The sequence below is a fragment of the Eubalaena glacialis genome, chromosome 3 (genome assembly GCF_028564815.1).
Source record: "Eubalaena glacialis isolate mEubGla1 chromosome 3, mEubGla1.1.hap2.+ XY, whole genome shotgun sequence".
Taxonomy (NCBI): Eukaryota; Metazoa; Chordata; class Mammalia; order Artiodactyla; family Balaenidae; genus Eubalaena; species Eubalaena glacialis.
In genome coordinates, this window is record NC_083718.1 from 1,895,416 (window position 1) to 1,921,822 (window position 26,407).

A 26,407-nucleotide genomic window follows, 5' to 3' on the forward strand; every position below is an offset into this window, starting at 1 on the left:
GGGCTGGTTCTCGGTTGCTGGTCAGATCCTGTCCAGGTACTGCAGGTTAAGGAGGATCCCAGTATTCGTGTTTTTAAGCTCAGGCGAGGGGGTTCCTCACCAGGTTCCCAGGGGTACGGCTCCCGGTACTTGACTCTGGTTAAACTCGGTCCTCCCCTCCCAACGACAGAAGTCCGTGGCCATCCTCCTAAGAGCATCTGCAAGGGGCCATTACCTTCCCAAGGACCACCCAGGTGACCTGTGGTGCCACTCTTACCAGGGCAGGAGCTCAAACAGCGTGATCATCAGAATCTGCAGTGGAACATCCCCTTCAACAGGAGTCATAGTTTAGTAAGGTACTCGTGTTAGGTCAGCACAAGCCCCTCTGAACTTCAGGTTCAAATGTGAAGCTCTAGGAGAAATAGTGAGGCAATCGGGGGGAGGGGGAGAAGGGTAGGGGTGACTAGCATTTACTAGTTCATGAGATCACTAACTGTGGAACCTTGGGCAAGTAACTTAACCTTTACAAGCCTCCGTTTTCTCACCTGTACAACCGGATGAGATTAGCACGTACCTCACAAGAATTGTGTAGGAATTAAGTGCGATGTTTCATGTAAAGCACTTGGCACGATGCCTTGCACAGCAAGAGTAATAAACGATCGCTATTATTATCATTATTATTTTATTATTACTATTATTATTATTTCACCACGGGTTTTGGTCACCGCTCCATCCCAGAGCCTAGGGCAGTCCCATGCACAGATGCTCTCGGTAAGTACGTGCTCTCAGACCGCTTGAGGATAACCTACTACCCGGTGTCCTTCCGCTCCTCGCCAGGGTACAGCATTCCGCGGAGGAAAATGCAGATCACAATTCACCTGCACCTGTGCCCTCACCTGAGCTCGCTGCCAGGTCATTGGTCCTTTTCTAACAGTAAAAAGAGAACTAGTTCAAGAAATACATGGTCAAGCTGTGAGGTTTCTTGCTTGAGTGACTTTTCTGAATAGTCATAAAAAATGTAAATAGCATGTGAGGAAAATGAATAGGTATTGAATATTGAATTGACACAAATAGATATTAAGTTGTATTTATTAAAATTGTAATTAGATGTAAATAAGCTTCTGACCTCAATCAAATTATATTTAAATAATTAAGTCAAATATGAATAGACAGGGATCATGCAGGAGAGGAGAGTCTGGATCCCATATTTTTACAAAACAAAAGCACTGATAGCAAATAATTTTGAGCACTCGTTACATGCCCAGCACTGGGGAAGGGACTGAGGGGCACCACCTAAGAATGGGAGAAAGGCCTGCCTTCTGGTGGTTTACTATCTGGTTGAAGACTCAATGCACAGCCTGGAAAGTCTATGTTGGGGGCTGGAGAACTCAGGCAATCAGCCTGGGGCAGGACTCGGGGGGGAGCAGAGAGGCCCCCATGACCCGCAGGGTCCGTGTCAGCCAAGGGTGAGGTCGGGCATGAGCAGAGCGTCCGGAGCCGAGGGGTGTTTGGAAGAGATTTTCTAGAACCGTCCCTTGAAGGACACTTTTCTTCAAAGAGGAGCCCTCGGAGGCCGTGGAGTGGGGGAGGGCTATGTGACTTTGTCCAGCAGCCTCACACAGTCTTTCGAGGGCAGGGCTTTGAACGCTGTTGATTCTTCCCGGTTTCCGTTCAGCGTGGAGGGCAGAGCTAGCTGGGAACAGGCTGGGACCCGGATAAAGGACAAAGACGAGAAGGTGCAGGAGACTCTCGGGAACCTGAGTGTGTCAGCCACCTTCCCCTGTCAGGGACAGAGCCGGCCCTTCCGTCAGGTAGAAGGCTTGGCCCGGCACCTGAGGCCCCGCTGCCCCATCCCCGTCCACGTGGGCTGCAGCACCCACTCACTTGCTCATTCAGGGAACCCTGAGATCTCCCGTGGCGAGGGCAGTGTGACAAGTGCAAGATGGCATCGACAGGACACTGGGCACACGAGGAGGGGGCGGGTCAGAGAGAATGCCTAGAGGAAATGACAACGAAGTGGAATCTGATAACCGTGGGTGTGAGGAGTTGGTGGCACTTAAATGCAACCCAGGCCAATTATTTCTGAAATAAGAGCATCCTGGAGTCTGGGAAAGGGGCTGTGTGTGACTTAGTCCTACCCGCTACCAGCCCAGCTTCCTGTCTCATCCTCCCTCCCAGTTAGTCAACAAGCATTTGTGCAGACTCTCTAGCCTGCCAGGCTCTGCCCACACGGAGCTGAAATCACAGGCACTTGTGTTGAGTGGCAGAAAGGACAAACTCAGGAGGGCTGAGGGGGCACATCCCAGCCCCCCCTCCCCCGGGACTGGGGCACAGAGAGCTTTGGTGGTGCCACTCCACACGGGAGGGCTTTGAAAGTCCTGACCACATGCGGGTTCCTCTGAACCAAAGATGCATTGCCTTCAATAAAGAGTCCGACCCTTAGTTGCCTTATGGCTACCGCTGGGGTTTCTACTGCCAACTCAGTAAGCAGGCTCGGAGGCTCCAGATGTGAGGCCCTGGCAGGTGCGAGTGACCAGACTTGTTCCTCAAAGGAAATGACATCGCTGGGCACCTTTTATAAGGCAGGCCCTGGAGGAGGCGTCTTTGGGTATATTTTTTTCTCATTTGCTCCTCATTCAGTATTCATCTTCTGGGAGGGATGTTTTAATTATCTCCATACTGGAAACTGAGGCTCAGAGAGGGCACCCAAGCATTAAGGTGTGAACCAGGATTTGAACCCTGCTCTGTGTGTATGTCTTCTGCAGCCCACTGCCTCCCCTCATGATGCTTACAATCGCGCTGGAGAGTGGGGTGACACAAAGGAGCCCACGATGCAAGGCCTTTCCTTATTGATATGTTCACCCTCTTCTTTAGAGACGGTACCCGGGACCCTCTCCTGCGCGGCGCACAGCCCGGGGACCCCGAGGGCCGCGAGGACCAAGACCCTGGCGCGGGGCCCGCTGGAGCCGCAGGGCTGCGCCCTGGGAAGGCCCGCGCCCACCCCGCATCCCCGCCGGCTGCTCTGAGACGTGCCCACACAGTCCTCCGCGATGGCTCGCCTTAGGGGGACCTCGGAGCCTGCTCCCAGAGCGAAAAGAAGCCCTGACCAGTCCGGCCGCCCGGAGCTGCGGCTGGAGATGTGACTCGCTCCGCGGGCAGGGCGCGCAGACCCCGAGTCGGGGCGATTCGGGGCACGCTCCGGGTCCGGCTCCGCGCGGCACCATGAACGACGACTTCTGCCGGGCGCTGGCTGCCCGCCGGCCCGCGGCGCCCCCCGGCTGCCTGCCGCTGGGCATCGGGCCCCCTCCCCGGCCGGCGACCCCGGCCCGCGCCAAGCCTCTGGGCGCCGTGCCCTTCCTGCTGTACCCGGGCGCCGCCCGGCCGCCCTACTGCGACGCCTACGCGGCCGCGTTCCCCGGCGCGCCCTTCCCGGGCGACTACCCCTTCGAGCCCGCCTTCATCCAGAAGCGCAACGAGCGCGAGCGCCAGCGCGTCCGCTGCGTCAACGAGGGCTACGCGCGCCTCCGCGGCCACCTGCCTGGCGCCCTGGCCGAGAAGCGGCTCAGCAAGGTGGAGACCCTGCGCGCCGCCATCCGCTATATCAAGCACCTGCAGGAACTGCTAAGCGCCGCCGCCGACGGCCCCGGGCCCCGCGAGCCCCGGGGGCCCCCCTCCCTGGCGCCCGACTCGTCCGAGCCCTCCTGCTGCTCTTCCTCGCCCCTCTTCGAGTCGGAGGACTGCAGCCACTGACCGGGCTGGGGCCGCCCGGGCTCGGGGTGCTCAGGCGTCCGCGGCACCCTCCCTCCGCCAGCGCCACCCCGGCCCCGTCCCTTCCAGCGGGGGGACGGGGGGCACGAGCGGCTGTCGGGGGCCGGCGAGGGCGCGCGCCCCGTCCATGCCGGCCACCCCGGGGTCGGGCTCCGCCTCGGCCTCAGCCCCGCGCCGGGGAAAGTCGGAGGTACCCCGGTCGTGGTGGTCCTGCTCCGTCCTCCGTGGCCACGGGCGCAGCCCAGGAGGCGAGTCTGCTCTGGTCCGCACGCCGCGCCCCTGCTCTCCACGAGATGGCCTCAGACACCAGCGTCCGCTTCGGGGGCTTGCTTGTCACCTCCCCCCGCCCCCAAGAGGAGCCCAGAGGGAGAGGCGCAGGCCAGATTCAGCCTGCACTCAGCCCAGGAGGCGGCGGAGTGTGTGCGCTGGTGGCGCCCTCTGGCTTCCTTAATGGAGGGCCTTACCCACCCCACGCCCCAGTGTGACCCTTTCCTTCCCCCCCCCCGCCCCCGGGGTGGGTGAGGACTGCGTGTTCCCCCCTCAGACTGTACTCTGTGGGCGTGGGGACCGCATGGGTGTACCGGCGCTGTGTTTGCACGAAGGGGCTAAATAAAGACGTTGGGTTTTGTGACTCCCGGGTCGTTGTCCTCCTTCCCTTCTCTGGCGCCCTGTCTCCTTCCCACTCAAGCACTTGCCTCCAGGGCGTGTGCGGTGTTCTGTTAGCTCATGCATTCAACTAACATTTACAGAGAGCTTAGTACATGCCAGGGGCAGTGTGGGGAGGGCACAGAGTCCCAGAGATAGACACCGCCCCTTGCACAGCTAGGGGCAGGCTGGGGGGGAGAGAAAGGTGGGCACACCCAGGAGCGCCCCCCCCACGGGACGTAGGCATGGAGTGAGGGTGCAGGATCTTGGCCTGACGGCTGCAGGCAGAGATGTGAGGGAGGGCTGTGGACTCCTACTGAGCTGGACCACCCAGCACCCTTTCTGGACAGTGTCATGGGCCTGCGGGAAGGGGTGGGTTGAACCTTGACACCAAGGAGCTAGTCTGAAGCTTGAGGCTCCATAGCACTTCGTGAGCTCTCCGTCGCCCCAGCCTTGAACCCTCCATCCTGTCTCCCTCTGCCCCAGCCCAGACCCATGTGTGAGCCCCCAGCCCCACCCCCAGCCTCCTTGGGGACATACTGGGCTGTCACTGGCTGGGCTGGGGAGGAATGACAGCTGTCTGGCCGCCAGAGCTCGGCTGGGCAGCAGAGAGCCCGTGGAGGCTAATTTTACTCGCTGGGAGCAGGGAGAGTGATCCCCGGCCCGCCCCGGCTGGCTCAGCAGGGCAGGCTCGCCCAGGGGCTCAGCCGCCCGGTCCCCAAGGCAGGGGCACTGGGGACTCGGGGAAGAGAGGGCAGCGGGTGGGGAGCAGGAGAGGCTGAGGCTACGGGAGCCATGGAGCCGTCCTTGCACCAGGATGAGGGCCTGAGGAAGAAACAGCCCAAGAAGCCCGTTCCCGAGGTCCTGCCCAGGCCGCCCCGGGCCTTGTTCTGCTTGACTCTCCAGAACCCCGTGAGGAAGGCCTGCATCAGCATCGTGGAATGGAGGTATCCTTCAGGGCCAAGGGGCTGCACGGAGAGTGTGTGTGTGTCATGGGAGGGGAGGAGCGGGGCTCACAGGTTTCAGGCTTTGGTGGCCGGAGACCGGGGCCTGGGGATGGAGCTGGGAGCCTTTGGGAAGGAAGCCCTCAACCCAGGAGCAGGGGGAACCGGCGGGGCTTCCAGGGCCCGGGGCTGAGGCCCAGGTCCTGGAGGCAGCCTGGGTGCCTCTGTAGTGTCTCTGGAAGGTGCTGGAAGGTGTGCCCAAATCCCCAGTCCCCAGCGTCGAGGGCTCCTCTCAGCCTCCCTGGGATATGGGACAGGGCTGGGGTGGGGGGAGGCGACAGCGGGCCGGGTGGGGAGGAGAGATGGGCCTGCACTGAGCTCTGCTGTGAACAGCAGGCCTGGGTGGGAGGCAGCACGTGGGCACAGGGACATGAGCCCCCTTCTATGTTGGCATTAGCTCTGCGAGGAAGAATGATGAAAATTTCCAGCTTATTTGGGGAAGAGAGGAAGGAGATGCAGAGGGGGGAGGCCATTGTCAAGTGGGTGCTGAGTGAGCTGGTCGGGAATATTTGAAATATTTCTGAAGGGTTTTGGATGACCAGGCTCCCACCAGCTGTTCCCTAGAAGAAAGGAGAGTAAGGGAGCGGGAGGGACAAGGAAAACCCAGGCGGAGCTGGAAGGTCTGGGTAGGAGTCAGCCCTGCCCCTACGTGGCACCCAGGAGCCTCGTGCCCTCCTCTGTCTGGGGGGCGGGGGCAGACTTCCCCACCTGTCTCTCTCGCCTGCATCCTGCCCCCTCTCCAGTCCTCTGCCCCGAGGCCGCCTCTCTTCAAACCTCAGAGGAAGGTGGCTGGGAAGGGCATGGGGTCTCCCTCTAGCCATCTGTACAGGGCGTCCCCCAACCACGCACGAAGAGCTCGGCCCTCCCCCCTTCTCCCCTCAGTGCCCTTCACACCCGCCCTCTAATGGTCAGCCTCCCCGGAGGCTGTGCTGCTCACCAGCAAATCCAGGCAGCCTGGTGGGAGTGCCCTCCGGAAAATGGCTGGCAGGGCCCGTGTGGGTGGGCGCACAGCCCTGGGGCCACGGATGCCGTCGGTTACCGGCCCCTCCTCAGGCTGCAGAGTCCAGGTTTCATCCCTCCCGGCCCGCTTCCCGGGGGTGCTTAGCCCAGGCCGCAGCAGCCCCAGCCTCCCTTGCTGATTCTGCGAGGGCGCCGCGGCATGTCTGGCCGTGGCTCCGCGGAGCGGGGAGAGCGGTGGTTGGTAGAGCAGGGGGTTGGGGGGGTAGGTACTGAGACGGGGGCTTAAGTCTCCCCGGGCCTTGAGGCTGAGTAGCCCCCAGCCAGGAGCCAGAGCCTCGTGGTCCCAAAGCGCCTCAGTGGACGCTCCCTGTTGGAGGAGAGGGAGGCGGGTGCCCCACAGGAGCCCGGCCCCGTCTGTGCCCTGCAGGAGGGCAACGTGGGCCCATCAGCCTGGCCTTGTAGTCAGTCCAGACAGACCCCCAGCGCGCTCTTCCCCTTAATCCCACAAATCCCACGCCTCACTCGAGGCCTCTCCTTAACCCTACACCAGACCCTTCGAGACCATCATCTTACTCACCATCTTTGCCAACTGTGTGGCCCTGGCCGTGTACCTGCCCATGCCGGAAGATGACAGCAACACTCTGAACCTCGGCCTGGTAAGATGGGTCTTCCCTTCCTCCTGCCGGCCTGCTGCCCAGGCTGCGGGCTGGTAGATGATGCTGGAGCTACAGCCCCCAAGGATACAGACCCCGCGTCCCCACCACCTGCAGGACTGGCTGAGTGGCTCAGAGCTTTGCAGAGCTTTGGATTCCATCATATCAGCACTGGGCAAGTACCCACTGTGCCAGGGGCGCTGTGCTGAGCTCCTTACGAGAGTAAGCCATGTCCTCCTCACCATAGCTCCTAAACTAGTCCCATTTGACAGATGTGGAAACTGAGGCTTTGTAAGGCCAACGATGGGGGCTGAATGCTGAGTTCCCTTCCGTGGCTGTAACCCGGAAGGATCGTGCTTCTGTGGAGCTTGCCTTTCCGGGATGGTTTGACGGAGAGAGAGCACATGTGTTAGAGCCACGCTCTCCTCACCCCGTCAGCAGTAACAAGTCCACAGGCCAGAAAAGGCCACGGCTGGAAGGGGTTTTCCAGAATCAGGCTGTCCTGGCTCCTCCCCACCTCACTCTGTTTACGGATGAGAAAACTGTGGCTTAGGGGGGGTAAAAGACAGACTTACCCAAGAGCTAGATCATAATAAAATGCTTGACATTTATTAAGTGCTTATTAGATGCCAGGTTCTGTGCTAAATAGTTTACATTATTGTCTTTTTCACTTCCTGTAACTGCCACCATGAAGTCAGTAACGTTATTAGACCCATTACAAGACAAGGAAACCGAGGATCAGGGGGTCACCCACATGCACGCATCTTCTCATAGGGTCTCAGACGCGGGGCTCTGACTTTCAGACCTGGCCTGGATAGCAGTGCCACCAACGTGGTGACAGTACGAGGGCCCCTGGGGAAGCCCCTGGAGATGTTGTTCTCGGGCATTTGCCAGGCTCCTGAGGGGACAGGCCGATGGACCCGCCCTTTCAGCACGCTTTTCCTGCACTAACTCTGCGGGGTGGGCGGAAGGAGAGCTGTCAGCATGCGTCCAGGGCCTGAAAGGATGGCATTTATTTCTGCCTCTGCTTTGCGCTGGTTTCCATGGGAATCTATCTTGAGCTGGGGAGAAGCTGGGATTCTAAGTGTGTGCTTGGCTATAAGTGGAAAAGCTCAGAGAGTGAGATCCAAAGCAGGCAGGGCCTGCGGTGAGGCAGGAGGGGAAGGTGCTTCTCGGATCCTGGGCCCCATGAGGCCGGTCCCTTGTCTATGCTCTGGAATCCAGGAGGGCCCTGCATCCACTCCACCCTTTAGGAGTTCATATCAGGGGGCCTCGGTTCCATTTCAATTCCTTAAGAAGTTGACTATTTTGGAAAGAAACTCCACCCTCCTTGAAGGTGCAGAATCAGACTTTAGTGGGTATGTCGCCTGCCATCTTGAAACAAAACGGCTGCCCTAAAAAGTTCACATGGTGCTGTGTGCTTGCCTTTGGCCTGTGGGCTGAGTGATGGAGTCCTGGGTAAGTTCTAGTGCTCGTAGAGACAGGGTGATGAGTTCCTTGGCAGAACTGGACCGGAAACCTTCCCAAAGTAATGACCATCACGTCAAAGGTCAGAGCTGGGTGGGTCGTTGCTCATCAGTGAGAGACCCTTTGTGGTGAAGCCCAGAGAGGGCAGGTGATACTCAAGGTCACACAGCCAGCTCCTAGCTGAGGCCTCCCCGCTTCTACTTGTAGTTATAGGCTGATCTCCGCAAAAGCCAGCAAGGGGGAAGGGAGGGCAGTTAGAGCAGGAGGGAGGGAGATGGGGGCTTTCTCTCTTCCTCGCCCTATTGGCCACTTTGTAGGAATCTGAGGAAGGTCTGGGATTCCCCCCCAGTCATCCAACAGAACCATGGTTGGGAGAAGGGAGCCCCAAGGACCCACTCTGCACTAACTTTCTTACTTATTTAACAGATACTTGTCGTGTGCCTGTTACATCCCTGGCACGTACAGGGGACCTACTTGTGAACCAAACAGACATAATTCCCATCTTGACAGAGATTAATTCATCCAATCAATCAAACAAGCAGTTAAAATGAAATGGGAAACATGCAAGGTCTGGGTGCACTTGGACGTTGTCTTGGAGGAGAATCTGAGTGAGACAGGGGGGGGTCAGGGTGGCCCCAGCGGATGGCATGTCTGACCTGAGCCTGCAGGGCAGGGCTGGCTTCACGGGGTGTGACCTGCACTCGGGAAGGCCCTGTGCTCAGGGGCTGATGCTCTGGGGTGGTGGCATCGAAACATCTGATAATTTCATCTTTGAGTCCATGTTTTGTAAGTGAAGTTCAACGGGGACAGGGCACGGGGCCGTGGCTCACTCGTGGTCCTGCCTTCTGTCACTTCCCACCCCTCCCCTGTCTCTGAGGACAGACTCTCAGCTCAGTCCCCTGGGAGGCCACCTGGCAGAGCCTGGGCGTGGTCCTGGGAGCGTCAGGGTTGGCACACGTGCCTTTGGTGTGTCAGGACAGCCACAGAGGTGGCTGTCCCCAGCCTAGGCTGACAGCACCACGGCCCATTCAGAGAGGGCCCTGCAGGGTCCAGCTTCCGGCCCACCCCCCTCCCGGTGCTCAGTGTCTCCTTGGGGGAGGCCTGTCCGCCTTGGGTGGAGGCACTGGGCCCGTGTGAAGGGCCAAGGCATGGCTGGGGGCGGCATGTGCGCTGGGTCACGGAGGGGAGGTGCCTGGGAGGGTCTGCACCCTCCACGAAACACTAAATAGGCCATAAACCCCACCATGATAGGCTGACAAAGGGAGCGTGGAAGGAAGGCATTTGAGCACTTTAATGGCACAGGTTGTGAACAAGCGCCCTGCACTTGCATCTTGCACTGGGCAGGCCGGTCCTGGAGCGGCTCCCGGATGAGGGTGGGGCATGGAGGAGAGGCTGTCGCAGCCCCGCAGGAGGAGAGCTCTGGGTGAGGGGCCACGTGGGCAAAGGGCTGGGGGCACGAGGTAGAGAGATGGGCTGGGATTTGGAGCATCTCTCAGGCCATCAGGTAGAGTGAGGGGGGGGGTGGGGTGGGTGGGCGGAAGCAGGGAAAGTGGTGTCCAGTGGAACTGAGGCCCAGGTGACGGTGAAGACGGAGAAGTGGGAGATTTAGGAGGGGGGATCTGTGGACTCGGTGCCTGATGGGTGTGCGGACAGAGCGTGGGGGAGGGGAGGAAGACGGCGAGGGTGACACTCGGGTTTCAGAGGGGGTGACGGAGCAGATGGTGGTATCGCTTTCCGAGACGGGCGTTCCTGGGGGAGGAGCAGGCTGGACTGGGGGAGGGGGACGGCGAGGTCAACCCCAGACGGTGCAGGTGCAGAGGCTGCGTCCACCCAGCACGTAGATTTGCAGGTCTGAGCACTGGGTGACAGAAGCTCCCTCACTTTGGGTGACTGCAGACTAGCTGGGGTGAAGGGGGAAAGGTCAGGGGGCAAGAAAGCCTTCCCACAGGGGCCTGGTGTGCAGACTCGAGGCAGCTGGCACCCCCGCTCGTGGGAGGGAAGCCTCGACACCTGTCCTGGGAACAATCTCCCCTGGGAGGCAGGGGGCCCCTCCGGGAGCTTTTTCCTCCCCCTCCCCCTCCTCCTCCTCCTCCCCCTCCTCCTCCTCCTCCTCCTCCCCCTCCTCCTCCTCCCCCCAGCTCTCACTGAGGCTGAAAGCTGCATCAGCCTGGCTGGAGAAGCCAATGGTGGTTCAGACAATGGGCTCTGGAGCTACAGCTGTGTGATCTTGGGCAAGTTACTTAACTTCTCTGTGCCCTCAGTTCCCTCACTTGTAAAATGGGGATAACACCGTAAAGTTCAGAGAAGGTTCTGGATGAGTCAAGCCCTTATAAATTATGCCACGTTGTCTATCGACACAAGGAATCTTTATCATGCGGGGGTCACAGTGCCTTGGCGTGGGCTCCCCAGCCACAAAGCCTCTGGTCACAGAGACCCCGGGTTGTTCCAGAGTCAAAGTGTATAATCCCTGGCAGCTATGACCAAAGGATTATTTCAGACAAAAAATTCTCCTTCACCCCACCCACCATCTGTCCCCAATCTCTTTAACCCTTCTCCTCTCCTTCCAACATCCAACTCATCTGAATGGCTTTCCTGACCCCGCCCCCGGCCCCATCCTCCAGCCAATCATCATCATCGTTGTCACCATCATCATCTTCATCCTCAGCTGCTGGGCACCTGCCCCATGCCAGGCGCTGCTCTGATGCTCTCAGTGCATTATCCCCCTGAATGCCCACCACGGCCCCCCAAGGCAGCACTATTATATTTCTCACTTTTACAGATGAATAAACTGAGGCACAGCACATGCCCAGTGGACTCCGCGGGCAGACCTGTACCCTCGGTGGGGCATTGGGTGTGGCTCCCTGGACATCAGAAGGGGACACAGGAGGAGAGTGGTCTCTGCTTCCCTGGGGAGTGGCCTGGGGGGGCCGGGTCCCAGGACAGCAGGTCCCGGCCCCTCCCTGCGTGAGACCCCACTTTCTCCTGACTGTGGAGGTGCTGCCCGTCCAGGCCAGGACAGATGCTGAGATCCAGCCCCACCCCTACTTGCCCCAGAGAGCAGGCTGCTTTAGGCCTGCAGGACCAGTGGCTAACACAACTGTCCCAGGGTTCTCCCAGCCGAGTGGAAGCTGGGGACACCGGTCACAAAGGGGCACCATGTGTCAGGGAAGCAGGAGGATGGAATAGACCCTGAGCTGCCCCGGGGCCAGCGAAGGACAGGGAGGTGAAGGCTGAGGCCAGCACCCAGGGTGCTGGCTCCCAGCCCAGACCAGGACCCTGCAAGTCCAGCTCTGCCCCTCGAAGGGCTACCTGCTCCCTGAGGCCTGCAGGAGCCCTGCTCCTGGGGGACCCCCTGACTGAATTAATTAAAAGAAACCTTTGGGAGGGTCTCCATTCCAGCCTGGGCCAGCCTGAGGGGACCCACGTGGAAAAACAACAGCAATGACCAGAGTTACCAGTTCTTGGGACAGGCTAGAAATGATCTATCTATCACTTCGCCCACAAATTAAAAGTAAAAACTGATTAAAATATAGAAGGAACGCATGTCAGAGGTTAATTCAACGCGTAAGAGAACAAGGAGGAGGGTAGAGTTGGCTCAAAGAGAATCTGAGAAACAGGAATCTATGCTATTGGAGAAAAAGTGATAGGCTAGGATTGCCGGGTGGGACGCTGAGCTGGCTACAGGGCAATGAAAGTGTGTCCATGGGCTGGCGGTTTCTATCAGGCAGAGACCATTTGTGTTTCTACTGGGCAGAATCCTGAGACTCAAAAAAAGGTACAGCCCCCAGGTCAGTGGTTTTCAGGGCGGGGCAGGGGAGGGGCATTTGGCGGTGCCTGGAACTTGGGGAGGAGAGCCTGTGTCCTGAGCGGCGCTAGCATCTAGAGGTCGGAGGCCGGGGTGCTGCTACACCTCCCCACCCCCACCCCCCGCCTCCCCGCCCCGCAACTCACAGGACAGCCCCGCTCCTGCCAACGAAGAGCTGCGCACCCCAAATACGGGGCGTGCCGAGGCTGAGAAACCCGCCCTAGACAACGGAAGACTCCTTGGCCAGACCTGTTAGCAAAGGTTCCAGCGAGGACACGGTGCCTGATTTCCGAGCTCTAAATGATTTTGGGTAACATGGGTCAAGCTAGCCTTGGTGCTGCAGGCGCGGGGAGGCCGGCGGGACTGGATGGGCCTTTCTCCCCTCCGGGGCCTCCCTCCCTTCCTCCCTCCCTCCGTCCCTCCCTCCCAAGCCCGCCTGCCCTCAGACCGCGGCCCCTGCACATTCCTGGGGCTCCGGTTGCTGCCGTCTAAGCCTCTGGCATCCAGGGCGCTGTCTTTTTTTAGGGTCCGGAATGTGCCTGCTAAGGCCACAGCCCACTCCACCTCCCCTCGGAAGGACCCCAGTTCTGGCCTGGCCCGTCAGAGACCCTGGACTTGCAGGGCACAGGCGTCCGATCCGGGGCCACCGGACAAGCTTCTGGCAAAATGACAGGAAAGCTTGGCTTTCAGGCCCCGCTCGGAGCCTGCCCTCTCCCACCCAGGGGACTCAGAGCCCCCCACCCTCACCCGCACCCCTCACCCCAGGCACCGCGTAGGCACTGAGACGGTGGACGATCAAAGCCTTCAGAGACGCCCTGAGCGCTTGGCCCAAGCCGGTCGGTCTCGGGGAGCCCTGGGAAAGCACAGGCCTTCAATCAGCCACAGCGCCTCTGGCTGACTTTGGTGGCAGCTTTCTCCAGGCCGTGAGCCCCAGCGCCCTCCTCCGTGCCTGGGCGAGCAGGGAGCTGCCCTCCCAGGACCGTCATGGTGACGAGTGTCTGGCAGGCACACGGGGTGGCTGAGTAGGCGGCCGTGCTGTCCCCTCTCTGCCCTCACAGTGCTCCTAGCCCACAGCCAAGCCCCTCTGAGCCCAGGCCTGGGGGGCGAGGGACAGGATCCGATGAGCCCCTCCAGGGGTCCCTGGGTGCCCCTTCTCCCCCTCCCAGCACGGCGTGGTTGAGGCCACGGACCCTGGATTCACATTATGGCCCTGCCACTCAGAAGCGATCCTGGAGAAATTACTTAACCTCTCTGTGGTTCAGTTTCCTCATCTGTTAAATAGGGGTAAGAGTGCCCCTGTTCAGGGTCCCTGTGGGGATGAACTGTGTGTGTGTGGCTAGGACAGGGCCTGGCACACAAGCTTAGTGACCCAGAGCTGTTGTCACCACGATTACCCAAGACAGTACCATCTCCCACCCTCTCCCAGGTGGGCTCCCCGCTTTCCCTCCTCCGCCATCACCACCCCACCCCAGGCGAAGAGGCTCCTCCTCTGTGACCCTCAGCTCCGCTGGCTCCCTTGTCTGGACTGCCCCACACGCCTGACCCGCCCGGACCCGTGGGAGCTGGTTCTCCTTGTGGGAAGAGAAAGGGAAGGCAGGGTGGTGGAGAAGCCCGCTCAGACCCCATCCATTTGGGTGAGAGTTCATCGGGATAAATATAGCCACTTCCCTCACTCCAACAGGTCATTTTCCAGACCTGGAGGCTGAGGTGGTCATGGAGACAGATGCCAGGGCCCGGGACACCTGTGGGTGGCATGGTCACAGGATGCCAGGCCGGCTTCCCCGAGACGCTGTTGGCCGAGTCGGGGCAGGTGGGCCGGAGCCCCACTCCCCTCCAAGCCCCACCTCCCTCAGCTGCACGTAGGAAAAGCAGCAGAGTAGGGGTGAAGCTCAACCCACCACTGGGATGCCCAAGAAGTACCATCTTTATTCCTAGAAACCAACTTTGTTTGGGTCCTAAGCCCACATCCCTCTGGGATGGAGAGAACTTCAGTCAGGGTTGTTCTCTGGTCATCCTGCTGCCCCAGCCCCGGGTCTCAGGCAACACCAAGAAGCAGGGCTGTAGGGCCTCGTCCAGCCTGGCCGAGGCCATGTTGTTCTGGCCATATGGTTCCCCAGGCCACCGTCCGCTGTCTCCAAGTTCAGGAAGTTCAGGAAGCAGGAGTCCTTGGCAAGCCTGGACCCTGCTTTCTCGGGGGTCCTCAGGGCCCTCTCCCAGACCCAGCCACATCTTCAGGGTGCTATGAGGAAGCAGGCCCAAGGTCGATCTACCCTTGAACCTCCAAACCCTGGGGTGAGTCTCTGTTTTGCTGGGGAGACGCCTCCACCATGCCTCCCACACCAGGGTCGGGCCTCAGGAAACCACCATCCGGGACCTGCCTCCAAACCTCACCCGAGGCAGAGGGCCCAGCATCTGCTTAAGGGGCGAGACAGGGGATGACTCCAGGAGGGAAACAGTCACTGACTTGTAAAAGCATCTCATGGCAGCAGTGCCCACCAGCCTGCTCTGAGCGCTGGCTGTGAGGACCACCACGGGCCACCCCCCTACAAGCACCAGCTCCCCGTCCCTCAGCCAAACCCACTTTGGCTCATTGAAGCGGACGTGCCTTAAAGAGTTAACAAATAGAGTGGAATGCCTCTCCCCTCCCCCCCCAGTAAGATTTGTGTCCTAACAGGTCCCAGTGCCTTGACCCTAAGGAAGGAGCCTCAGCCCTGGGATGGGTCGGCCGCCTTCCCAGGACCTGTGACTACAGCTGCCTGTGGCTACTCTGCAGCCCTGCCCCGACCAGCCTGTTAGGGTCTTTCTGTGGACCCTGCAGATCCCAGAGCCCTCCAAGGGGCTGCCGGGGGCTGGGAGGCTGGGGCCCGGGTCCTGCCAGGCCGGGTGAGCAGTCGGGCCAGGGTGGATGACCCTTGGAGAGGGAGGACTCAGCCCGAAAATAGAGGCAGTGGGGGGGGGGGGGTGCAGCCTGAGCCCTGCTGTTTTCAGCCCAGGACTTTGGGAGGGTCTGGCTCCAGTGCCCCCAGAAGCAGGTGCAAGGCCTGTGGGTCAGGGTCACGTACCAGGCCCACCTCCGGCCAAGCGTGGCCCCAGGGGCCCAGTGAGAGGCCTGTCTGTGGAGGGACGTTTGGTAATTAAGGTCCTTCCTTCTAGGGAGCTGGTATCGGAGCCCTCGCCTCAGAGACAGACAGGCTTATGGTCCTCCCTCGAGGTCAGGGGGCCAGGGGGGCCGGGGCAGGCATGTCTTCCCTGCTCTGGAGCCAGAGCCTGGGGTCTAGCGTCCCTTCTCAGGAATAGAGATCGCAAGGCCACACCTGCTTTTGAGGTATGTGGCGGCAGAGGTTAAATTTTCCGTTGTGTATTCATTCAACAAACATTTCTGGAGCACCTACTGTGTGCCAGGCAGTACTGTGTGCCCCAGAGCAGAGCTCCGCAGACAATCTGTGAGGAAAGACCAGTTTGTTGCTGGTCTCATCCAGCCGTGGGCTGACCCGCTGTCCTCCCACGCGGGACCATGTCACAGCCTGTGCCGTGTGGGACTCACAGCCCACGTTGGTCTGTGATCCACCCACGTGCTTGGAGGTTGTGGCACGTCGCTCTGATGGTTCCCAAGTGCTGCTTCTCAGAGCCTCTACGTCGCTCATCCCAGGGTGATGACAGTGGACCAGCGCCAGGGACACTGACACATCAGACACCCACGTGGCCGGTGTGGTTCTAGGCGCAGGTGACACAGCAAAGGCTCTGGACTCTACATTCAGGTCGGGCGGGGGGGACAGTCAAAGGAAGGAGAGAAACAGAGCATGGCAAGCAGTGACAGCTGCTGACAAAGAACCCAGGCAGGGGAAGAAGACAGCTGGGGGAGGGGAGGAGAGGTCCGGAGGGCCTCAGTGGCAACTTTGGAGTTGGGGTCCTAAAGAAAGAAGACAGCAGCCGTGGGGCTATCTGGGAAGGACCTTCCAGGCAGAGGGAACAGCAAGGGCGAAAGCCCTGAGCCCCAGAGATCTTCGGGGGTGGGAGGGGAGCCGTGCCCAGGGTGAGCATCAGAATTGCCTGGTGGGCTGGGGGAGTCCCGCCACAAGCCTCCCCTTAGCCACCACCAACAGAGACTCAGGGAAGCTCCCCGCGGGTGCCCCTGGCCCCCGCACAACTCCCATTGCCAATGGGGGAACGTCACCTCCTCTTCTGTCCTGTGGCAGAGAAACCAGGGGGACCCCTGCCCTTGGGGCCCCCGCTCGTGGTCTCGGGGGGCTGCAGTTTGGCGGAGGGTGGTGGAGAGCCGCACAACGGTACGGGGACTGCGGGACACACAGGAGGAGCTCGCCCTGGGGGCTCAGAGGGATCTGGGCAGATGAGAGGTCTGCTGGGTGACAGACCTGGGGACACAGGCAGAGGGGCCGCTGTGAGCAGGGGCGCCGGGACCGGGGCAGCGGGAGAGCCGGGGCCTGGACATCACACGGGGGCTGTCAGGGGGTCGTGCAGGCCAGGCAGGCGTGGGGACACAGGCTGTGCGAGTTTGGGGGACAGACCGGCCGGTGCAGAGTGCAGGCGGATCCAGCAAATGTTAGGGAGCAGAAAGGCCTGGGCTGGGTGGGTGGAGGTGCCCAGGGCAGAGCAACGAGAGGGGTCCGGAAAGACCCCGGGTGTCCCCACTGGGCAACTCAGTGCCATTGGCCAAGACAGAGACCCCTCGGAAGAGTGGGCTCTGGGGCAGGGAGTGTTTGGTCGGGTTAGAGGTGGGCCGGACGGATCCCAGACAAGACCTCGGACCACAGGTCCGCGAGAACCAGCGCACGCGGTGCGGAAAGGCTGTCACCCCCTGAGCGTCGGGAGGGGCCCGGCGAGGCGGACACTCCCACACGACGGTCTCCTGTCCTCCGCTGGTTCCGGCAGGGAGCAATCGCCATCTCTGTTTTACAGACGAGGAAACTGAGGTTCGCGGAGGCTTAGGAACTCACCTGAAGAAACAGAGCTGCCGAGAGAACTCCTATGCCAGAGACCCCCTGCTTCTCTCTGCCCGCTGGAGGGGGGCGCCTCAGGAAGCGGGGATGGGAGGGTGGGGGGTTGGGAAGGCTGATGACGTGGATCTTGGACAGACAGCCAGCACCACCCACGGCATCCAGGGAAAGAGCCCAGGCCGGAGGGGCTCGGGGGCCACCCAATGTGACATCGGTGGCACAGTTTCTGTGACACAGGAAGGAACACGCCCCCCTGCCTCTCCTAGGGCGGGGGGATGGGGTGTGCACACGCAGGGCTCCCACGCAGAGTGCTGTAATTCCAGGTGCTCCAGGGTCGGGCCGGGGGAGCTATCGGGCCGCGGAGCCTGAGGGACCCCATGGCCCTCGACAAGCTCCCTGGGAGCCAGGCGGCAGCAGGACAGGCAGGGGCAGGTGCGGGCAGCCCTCCCGGGTGCGTGGCCGGCTGCCCGGCCTGTGATCACAGCAACTATTTTGGGCCCTGTTTCCCCTCCCCTCAAGCCCATTTCTGCCTTGCCCCTGGGGTGGCAGCCACGTGGGCATTTAAACACTGACTCAGCTTCACTCTACTCCTCCTGCCTCTCTCCTAATGCTGTGTCTGCCTCCCGGGCAGCCTGCCCTGCGGGGGAATGGACCCCCGCCCCCCCCCCAGCCCTGCCGTGGCCATGCTGCACCCACCCCCTCGCAGGGGCCGCCCGGACGCCCTCGGCAGGGCCTCTCCGCGGAGCGATTGCCCCAATTCCCACCGGCAGCCCTACACAGGCCCTTGAATGGAACGGTGCTGCTTTGCATTCTAACCCTACCTTACCGTTTTCTGGAGGAAGGAGAAAGCTTTGGAATTACAAGTTGGTGGAAGGAATTAGGGTCCAGGTTAAGGAAAGCAGGCTTAGCCCATATATGCCTCAGTTTCCCCCTCAACATACAAAGGGAGATCGTGCTTTCAGGAAACTGCTCTGAATACCAAGCTGGGAGAGTTCTGGGACCAGATCCATAGCAATGAGCCGTTGGCAACCTCTTCCCTTGCTTTCCACATCTACCCACTCGGAAGTTAGAGTAAATTCTCTCCCAGGTCACTAGCGGGGTGGCCCCAATACAGCGATGTCTCCGTGGTGTGCTGGCCCGGTGGTGGCGGGCTTTCTGGGGTGGGTGTGGGTGACTGACGGTGACACGGGCTTGGGTTGTGAGGTCCAGAGGACGGTGGTCCAGTCCTCTCTACGCGCTCCTGTGGTCCTGCAGGGCTGCAGCCCGGTCCGGGGCGGGGCGGGCTCGGGGAGGGGGGTTGCTGGTGAGGGCGCGTGTACAGAGCTCTCAGAAGCCGCCAGCCTGGCTGGGATGGCTGCAAGGACAGCGGTGTCAGCCTGGAGCTCTGACAGAGTGACCTGCTTCTTCAGAAATAGCTCTCTCCTGGGCCCAGAGGACAGGGAAGGGTGACCGGGCCGGGATGGGGGCCTGAGAGAGCCGGCCTACAGGGGAGGGCCTGGAGGAGTCGGCAAGGCCTTCTGCAGGGGGCACTAAGCCGAAACCCTTGGCCTCCGACCTGTGGGGCCTCGTCCAGGCACAGTGACCCCCGACACCCACCCGGCGTGATGGTGCTCGTGTCCTTTAAGTGGCTGCCTGCAGGCCGCAGCGGGTGTGGGCAGCTGGGGCGGGCCGGGGGGTTACAGAAAAGTACATGAGAGGTAAGACCCTGACCAGCCAGGGAGGCCCAGCTGGAGTCCCGAGGAATGCCCCCCGCCTCCTACTGTGAGTCCTCAGGATGAGGGAGGAGAAAGCCGCCCAAACAGGAGCCATCTGGGGGCCTTCACTCTGGGGGCTGCCCTGACCATTCATTTATTCGTCCAGTTCTAGGCCTGAGAGGTGAAGTCATTAAAAAAAAAAATAGCACAAATCCCCACACCTCATGAAGTTTATACTGTAGTGAGTAAGATAGGAAATGAACCAGATGGAAATATATATGGCATTTTCAGCTAGGGATCAGCTAAGAACACAAAATGGCAGAGGCAGCCTTGTGTGGCCCCCTGGGGAGGGACCACCTGCGGGAGGGAGGGAGCTGGCGGCGGCGGGGGACGCGTGTGGATCAGGCAGCAGAGCGGCTGGGGCAGAGTGCGGAGGTAGGGGAGCCGTGGTGTGACTGCCTCGCCCCACAGGAGAAGCTGGAGTACTTCTTCCTCATCATCTTCTCCATTGAGGCCGCCATGAAGATCATCGCCTACGGCTTCCTGTTCCACCAGGATGCCTACCTGCGCAGCGGCTGGAACGTGCTGGACTTCGTCATTGTCTTCCTGGGGTGAGTGTGGCCTGGGTGGGGTGGGGTTGAGCTCAGCGGGCTGCCCGAGGGCCCAGAGGCAGGTGCAGCAGTGCAGGGGTGTGGGCTGGGGGCAGCGGGGGCGCCCACGGGTCACACACTCCCCAGCCAGGCACCGCCAGTCTCCTCATTCTCTCTCTCTCTCTTTTTTTTATTTAATATATTTATTTATTTATTTATTTATTTTTGGCTGCGTTGGGTCTTCGTTGTTGCACGCGGGCTTTCTCTAGTTGCGGCAAGTGGGGGCTACTCTTCGTTGCAGTGCGCGGGCTTCTCATTGCGGTGGCTTCTCTTGTTGCGGAGCACAGGCTCTAGGCGCGCGGGCTTCGGTAGTTGTGGCACACGGGCTCAGTAGTTGTGGCTCGCGGGCTCTAGAGCGCAGGCTCAGTAGTTGTGGCACATGGGCTTAGGTGGTCCGTGGCATGTGAGATCTTCCCGGACCAGGGCTCGAACCCGTGTCCCCTGCATTGGCAGGTGGATTCTTAACCACTGTGCCACCAGGGAATTCCCTCCTTATTCTCTTCACACAAAACTGGAAACGTGTGAGTGGCTCCAGTGCCCAGCAGTTTCTGGACGTTCATAAATTTCTCACGCTTTATTATCATCTATTCGTTTATTCCATGGACCTGTGTTGAGCACCTGTTATTTGGGTCCATGAGAACAGACGTTTAATAACCTGTATGAGCCTGCTTGGGCTGCCATAACAAGATGCCACAGACTGGGGGGCTGAGACCACAAGAATGTATTTTCTGACTGTTCTGGAGGCTGGAAGTCCAAGATCAAGGTGTGGCCAGGTCTGGATTCTCCTGAGGCCTCCCTCTTTGGCTTGCTGACGGCCGCCTTCTTGCTGTGTCCCCACGTGGTCTTTCCTCCATCCACACGCACCCTTGGTGTGTGCCCAAGTTCCCTCTTCTTCCAAGGATATCAGTCCGATTGAATTAGGGCCAGCCTGAACAGCCTCGTTTTCACTGAATCACCACTTTAAAGGTCCTATTTCCAAATACTGCCACATTCTGAGGCCCCACAAGTTAGGGCTTCAACATATGAACTTGGAGTGGGGGGAACATGGTTGAGCCCATAACATAAGATTTGGTAGCCATGCCCTAATTATAACAGCAGCGTTTATCATACACTTACTATGTGCTTTACATGTACCATCTCATTTGATTCTCCCAGCAATCCTCTTATTTTCTCCATTTAAGGAAGGTAAGGCACAGAGAAGTCAAGCAACTCACCCAAAGTCACACAGCCAGCCAGTGGCAGTGCCAGGATTTAAACCAAGGCACTCTTGCTCCAGAGGCTGCTCTCTTAACCACTAGGCTGCCCTTCCACTCAATAAAAATTATGTTGCTTATCTACTAATTGCCCAGTGCTGCTTTAGGCACAACAGGGAAAAGAGAACTCTGTGAATCAGCCTCTGCCCTTGACGGACTGCCTGGCTAGGGGCCACGAGTCTGTGCAGAACAAGGCCACACAGCACACCGTTGTTTCACACGCAGTGCAGCCCAGGGGGGCCCAGATGTCAACAGAATGATTCATAAAGAAGGACTTGAGATAGACCTCAAAGGATAATGGCAATCTGAGTAAATTGAGAGCAGGAAGGGCCATAAAGGGGCTTTGGCAGAAATGCAGGGAAGGAGAGCCTGAGGGAGAACCAGCTCCAGGCTCTCTCCTCCGCATTCCCCCTTCCTCCGACCGCGAGTGTAGGGCTGCTGGAACCTTCCACCCACCACGGGGTGTGCTCGGCCCCCGGGCCTGACCGTAGCTGCCCGTGGCACCAGCATCTCAGCCCCCTTCAGGACCCAGAGTGGCCATCACAAATGGACCCAACACTCTTCTTACTGAGCCTGAACATGGCCTCAGGAGTTTTTCTAAAATCCCCCAGACGGGCGTCACCAGACCAGAGCTAGCGGCTGATGAACTGTACCTTCCCGCCTCCCCCAAGTCTTTCCACCGGTACCTTGAGCATGGATGGGACACAGGGCCCCTGCCCCCTGGGGCAGAGGCTTAGCTGACCACTGGGCCATCTTCTCTCGCTCTTGTCCTCCTCAGGGTCTTCACCGTGATTCTGGAGCAGGTCAACCTCATCCAGAGCAATGCAGCGCCCATGAGCAGCAAAGGCGCGGGCTTGGACGTCAAGGCTCTGAGGGCCTTCCGCGTGCTCAGACCGCTCCGGCTGGTGTCCGGGGTGCCCAGTGGGTGGCACACCCCCTCCCCCTCGCCCCAGCTCTGGGCCCCCTCCTACCTTGCTGTCCCAGAGGCTCCGAGGGAGGGCCAGGAGACCAAGAGGGGGGCTAAGTCCTCCTTCTCCCCCTGCCCTCGCGCCCCACAGGCCTGCAGGTGGTCCTCAACTCCATCTTCAAGGCCATGCTGCCCCTGTTCCACATCGCCCTGCTTGTGCTCTTCATGGTCATCATCTATGCCATCATCGGGCTGGAGCTTTTCAAGGGCAAGATGCACAAGACCTGCTACTTCATCGGGACGGGTGAGCTTCCCGGGCCGGGCTGTCGGGAAGGTCTGGGGACATCTCGAGAGGGGGATTCACCCAGCCGTGGAGAAGCCCCAGGACTAGGTTGTTGCTTCCGCCACCCGCTGACCTTGGGGATGGGTTTCTCCTGGACAAGGGAGATTGGGGGGGAAACAGCTCTGCTGGGGTCAGGGGGCAGGGGGAGTGAGCGGTCAGGTTCTTGCTCTGGAGCACCCCTGCCCCAGATAAGGCTGGTGTCCTTGGGCTTTCTGGCCACTTGTGGATTGAGATGTAGGCTCAAGATCAGCCCGAATTTCTGTCTGTACTTGCCTTGTAGCTGGAGTCTTAGCTTTAGTCCAGGGCCCACAGGGTAGGGTCTGAATGGGACCCAGAAAGCACCCGAAGGCCGAATGCCCCGTGGTCAGAGATAAGCTACCTTGGGGCCTGGATGAACTTGAGCTACACCTTCTAAGCCAGCATCTCTCTAACTGCTTGCTCTCAGGACCCCTTTGGGGGATTTCCCTGGTGGTCCAGTGGTTAAGACCCCACGTTTTTACTGCCGAGGGCGTGGGTTCAGTCCCTGGTCAGGGAACTTAGATCCTGCGTGCCGTGTGGCCAAAAAAAAAATATTTAATTAAAAAAGAAAAAAAGGACCCCTTTGCACTCTTCAAAATTATTGAGGGTCCCAAAGAGTTTTTCTTTATACAGATTTTGTCTGTTGATGTGTACGGTGTTAGGAATGAAAACCCAGAAAAATGTCATAGTATTAATTTATTAATTCGTTTTAAAAAGAACAGTAATAGACCACTGACATACTAACATAAATAATATACTTTTTTCAAAGTTGAATAAAATTATTGAAAAATAACTTTATTTTCCCAAACCAAACCAAAAATGTTTGGCGAGAAGAGTGGTACCGTTTTACATGTTCTCTGGACCTCTTTACTGACCTGGCTTAGTGGATGTCGGCCGAGTTCTCCCATCGCTGCATTCGGTCTGTTGCGACATCACATGTCACGTGGGATCTGGAAAACTCCGCCCCTACATCTGTTTAAAGAATGTGAAACGAGGGGGCACATAGAGTCTGGGCATTTTTATGAAAGGATGGACCACACTCCTGGGTCCCTGCTCTCAGGTGGCAGCGGTTTGCTGGTCCTCAGCCTCCCCGGGCCGAGTGCCGCTGACACTGGGGATGCGGGGACAGGACCCGGCACAAGACAGTGGTGACCTCTGTTAGAACGAACCCCTAACTCGGTGGCGGAGACCTGCAGAGTCTCGGGGGACCCTCCCCACTTCCCTGCACTCCCCCAAGGGGACAGGCAACCCAGCTCCAACGACAGCTCTCACGGCGTTTTCGCTGGTCCTGTTCCTAATCGGCCCCATCTCAGCCTCCTCCTGCCCCCATAACAATCTCCGCCCTCTCATAGGCATTACCAGGACAGAGAGGAGGGGGCTTTCTAGCACAACCTTCAAACGAAATTCGAGGGTCTCGCCTGGTGTTCACACGAGTTCTTGACCAGTGCTGACCAGTAGCGCTACCAAGCCCCTCTGGGATGGGGGCTACCCAGCTTCGTGGGGCTGGGGACCACACGCCAAGCTCAGGACCATCTGTGCCGCCCTGTCCCATCTCCTGAGGATTGAGCCCCATGGTAACATGGTTAAGGAAGGCCACTCGATCTCTCACGATCTGACCTCTCTGAACACAAAAGGAGACCAAACCTACCCAGGGGAAAAGGTGACCCAGATGTCATCCAAATTGAAGGCTTTAGAGACAATAAGAGCACCATTCAGGGGCTCCCTGGATGCTAAGGCCTGCTGGGGACGCCCCCTAAGAGCAGACCCACCCCCAGTCTGCATGTCTGTCCAGCGCATCCCAGCATCGGGGCGCGTCCCCACTTCTGTATCCCAGACAGAGCTCTCAGGCCGGAGCGTGAGGCCCGGCCCACACCTCCGCCGCAGCCGGGCTGCTGCCTCCTTTTACAAAGCTCTGTGGGGACAAACGATACGTCACATCTGCTTCATCGGGTGTAGTCCATAGAAGCCGCACCTCCGTTGAGGCCCTGGGCCTGAGCTCCTGCCTGCAGACGCCTGTATCCCTGTCCGTATCCTTGTAGCCGTAGCCGTATCCGTATCTGTGCCCTCGGCCCAGCTCCCCATGGTCTGCACCACACTCTCCCAGCAAGGCCACCTCCCCGACTTTAACCTGATGTTGAGACCCGCACCCTGCTGCCCCCTTGCTGCCCCTTCGCCGGTGCTTACCACCCTCGCCCGCCCACAGACATCGTGGCCACGGTGGAGAACGAGAAGCCGTCGCCCTGTGCCCGGACGGGTTCAGGGCGCCCCTGCACCATCAACGGCAGCGAGTGCCGGGGCGGCTGGCCAGGCCCCAACCACGGCATCACCCACTTCGACAACTTCGGCTTCTCCATGCTCACCGTGTACCAGTGCATCACCATGGAGGGCTGGACCGACGTCCTCTACTGGGTGGGTCTGGGCCCGAGCCCGCCGGCTGTCTCCCCACCACAGGCTCCCCGGGAGCGGGTGGGGCCTGCCAGTCCCAGGCTGAGGGTCTGCTGCTTCTCCTCGCCCCTCCCCGGGGAGCCCTTCTGGGCCTCAGGTGTGTGTCCTAGCATCCTTGTGGGAGGCCGAGGTACCACCTGTGTCCGCAGCCCCAAGAGCAGGTGAGGGATGGAAACCAGGAGCTCGGCGGGTTCTGGTCTCATCTCCTAACTTGTCCCTAAGCCTGGCTGTGAGTGACTTGCTCCTGATGGCCTGAAATGTCAGATTTCCTGAGGAAGGAAGGGCCCTTTGAGTCTCTCTTCTTGCTGCTGGGCAAGATTGCTTTCCCATAAAAATATGATTGGATATCAGGTTCCTCGTCTATAAAATGAAAATACTAGCTCTATCATAGGGTAGTTATGATGGTTAGTGGGGGCATTAACTGAATTACCACAGTGCGGGCACATAGTGCTGTAGAAGTTCTCTTGTTGGAGAAGGTTACTTGTTTGGTGTTACGAGAGTTAGGTTGCATTTCTTTTTTGATCCTCCAACAATGGGAGGCATTGATCCCATTTTCCGGATAAGGAAACTGAGGCTCAGAGACGTTTGGTAACTTGGCTGCTGTTGGACTAGTGAGCGACACGGCCAAGAATTGACCTCTAACCATCTGGCTCCAACCCCGGAGCTCAGCCGTGGGGTGACACTGCCTATGGGGGACGATTGTAAACCCATCAAATGCTTTGTAAATGTAGAGGATTAGTGTGAGTAGCTCTCGTAAACTCGGATTATGGGAGCCAATTATTAAACGTTTCAAAGGACTGTCACGCGTGTTGTTTCGCCCGTGACCAGCCCGTGAGGAGTGAGCTCACACATCAGCTCAGGAGGCAGATGGGACGATGCTCAGAGATGCTGGCGCCTCAGCCAGGGTCACAGACGTGCTTCCTGAAGGAGCCGGCCAAGCGCAGGCCAAAGCTTTTTAGTGCTTCTTCCACTGTGAGAAATCTCGGTTGTAAAGAGGCCGACTGGAGGTGGCCGGCATGACAGGGTCAGGCAGGGAGCCCGGGGGCTGGAGGGAGGCAGGGGTCAGTCCCACCGGCCAGGTAGCCATCAGCAAGGCCCAGTCCCAGGTCCTCAGGCTAGAAGAGGCTCCCTCTCTGGACCCAGATGGCCTCTTTCCTTGCCCCCGGGGTCGGGTGCGGTGCGTGGGCCAGCTTGACAAGGGGGCCTAAGCCCTCACGTCAGGGATGGGGCTCACACCTGCGTCTGGACCAGGTCAACGATGCCATTGGGAACGAGTGGCCCTGGATCTACTTTGTCACCCTGATCCTGCTGGGCTCCTTCTTCATCCTCAACTTGGTGCTGGGCGTCCTGAGTGGGTAAGGGGCTCAAAGACAGCTGGGAGAGAGGGGAGGAAGAAGGGGGGGAGGGCGGGGAAAGGAGGGGGAGGGGGAGGAGGGGGAGGAAGTGGGCAAGGAAAAGTGGCTTAGAACCCCCGCTCATCCCTGGGTCCCCTTTAGCCGGGAGCAGAGAACAGATGCAGGCAGGAGCCCCTCCAGTCTTCACCTTTCTCCCTTCTCCTCAAGCCTTCTCCCATCCTCGCTTCCTTCTGTCCATGTGAAGCCCCTGAGACCCCAGCCTCCTGTCCCTGGAGGAGCTTGGGCTGAATCTCGGCACTGAGCATGGCCTTCAGGCTAAGCACACAGACTCTGGAGCAAGAGGCCCAAGTTTAAACCCTTGCACTACTGCTTGGTGGCTGTGTGACCTTTGACTAATTACCTAACCTCTCTGTGCCTCATGAGCCACATCTGTCACATAGGAATAATTTCAGTGCCTGTTTCACAGGGCTGTTGGGAGGATTAAATGAGTTAATACCTATAAAGTA

At 59.4% G+C, this 26,407-nt stretch overlaps 2 protein-coding genes across 2 annotated transcripts in view; both read left to right on the top strand.

Annotated features, from left to right (window-relative positions):
• The first annotated feature begins 3,201 nt into the window (after window positions 1–3,201).
• ASCL5 (achaete-scute family bHLH transcription factor 5) lies at window positions 3,202–3,729 on the top strand. The gene has a single exon (XM_061185246.1). It carries the CDS (start codon window positions 3,202–3,204, stop codon window positions 3,727–3,729), a length of 528 nt encoding a protein of 175 aa, XP_061041229.1.
• A 1,458-nt stretch (window positions 3,730–5,187) lies between these two features.
• The window catches only part of CACNA1S (calcium voltage-gated channel subunit alpha1 S), a 64,933-nt gene continuing 43,713 nt past the window's right edge, over window positions 5,188–26,407 (top strand). The window contains exons 1-7 of the mRNA XM_061185247.1: window positions 5,188–5,339; window positions 6,907–7,012; window positions 19,402–19,541; window positions 21,612–21,754; window positions 21,892–22,044; window positions 24,305–24,510; window positions 25,798–25,901. Coding sequence (XP_061041230.1) covers window positions 5,188–5,339; window positions 6,907–7,012; window positions 19,402–19,541; window positions 21,612–21,754; window positions 21,892–22,044; window positions 24,305–24,510; window positions 25,798–25,901 — 1,004 coding nt within the window. The remainder of the gene's footprint in view (window positions 5,340–6,906; window positions 7,013–19,401; window positions 19,542–21,611; window positions 21,755–21,891; window positions 22,045–24,304; window positions 24,511–25,797; window positions 25,902–26,407) is intronic.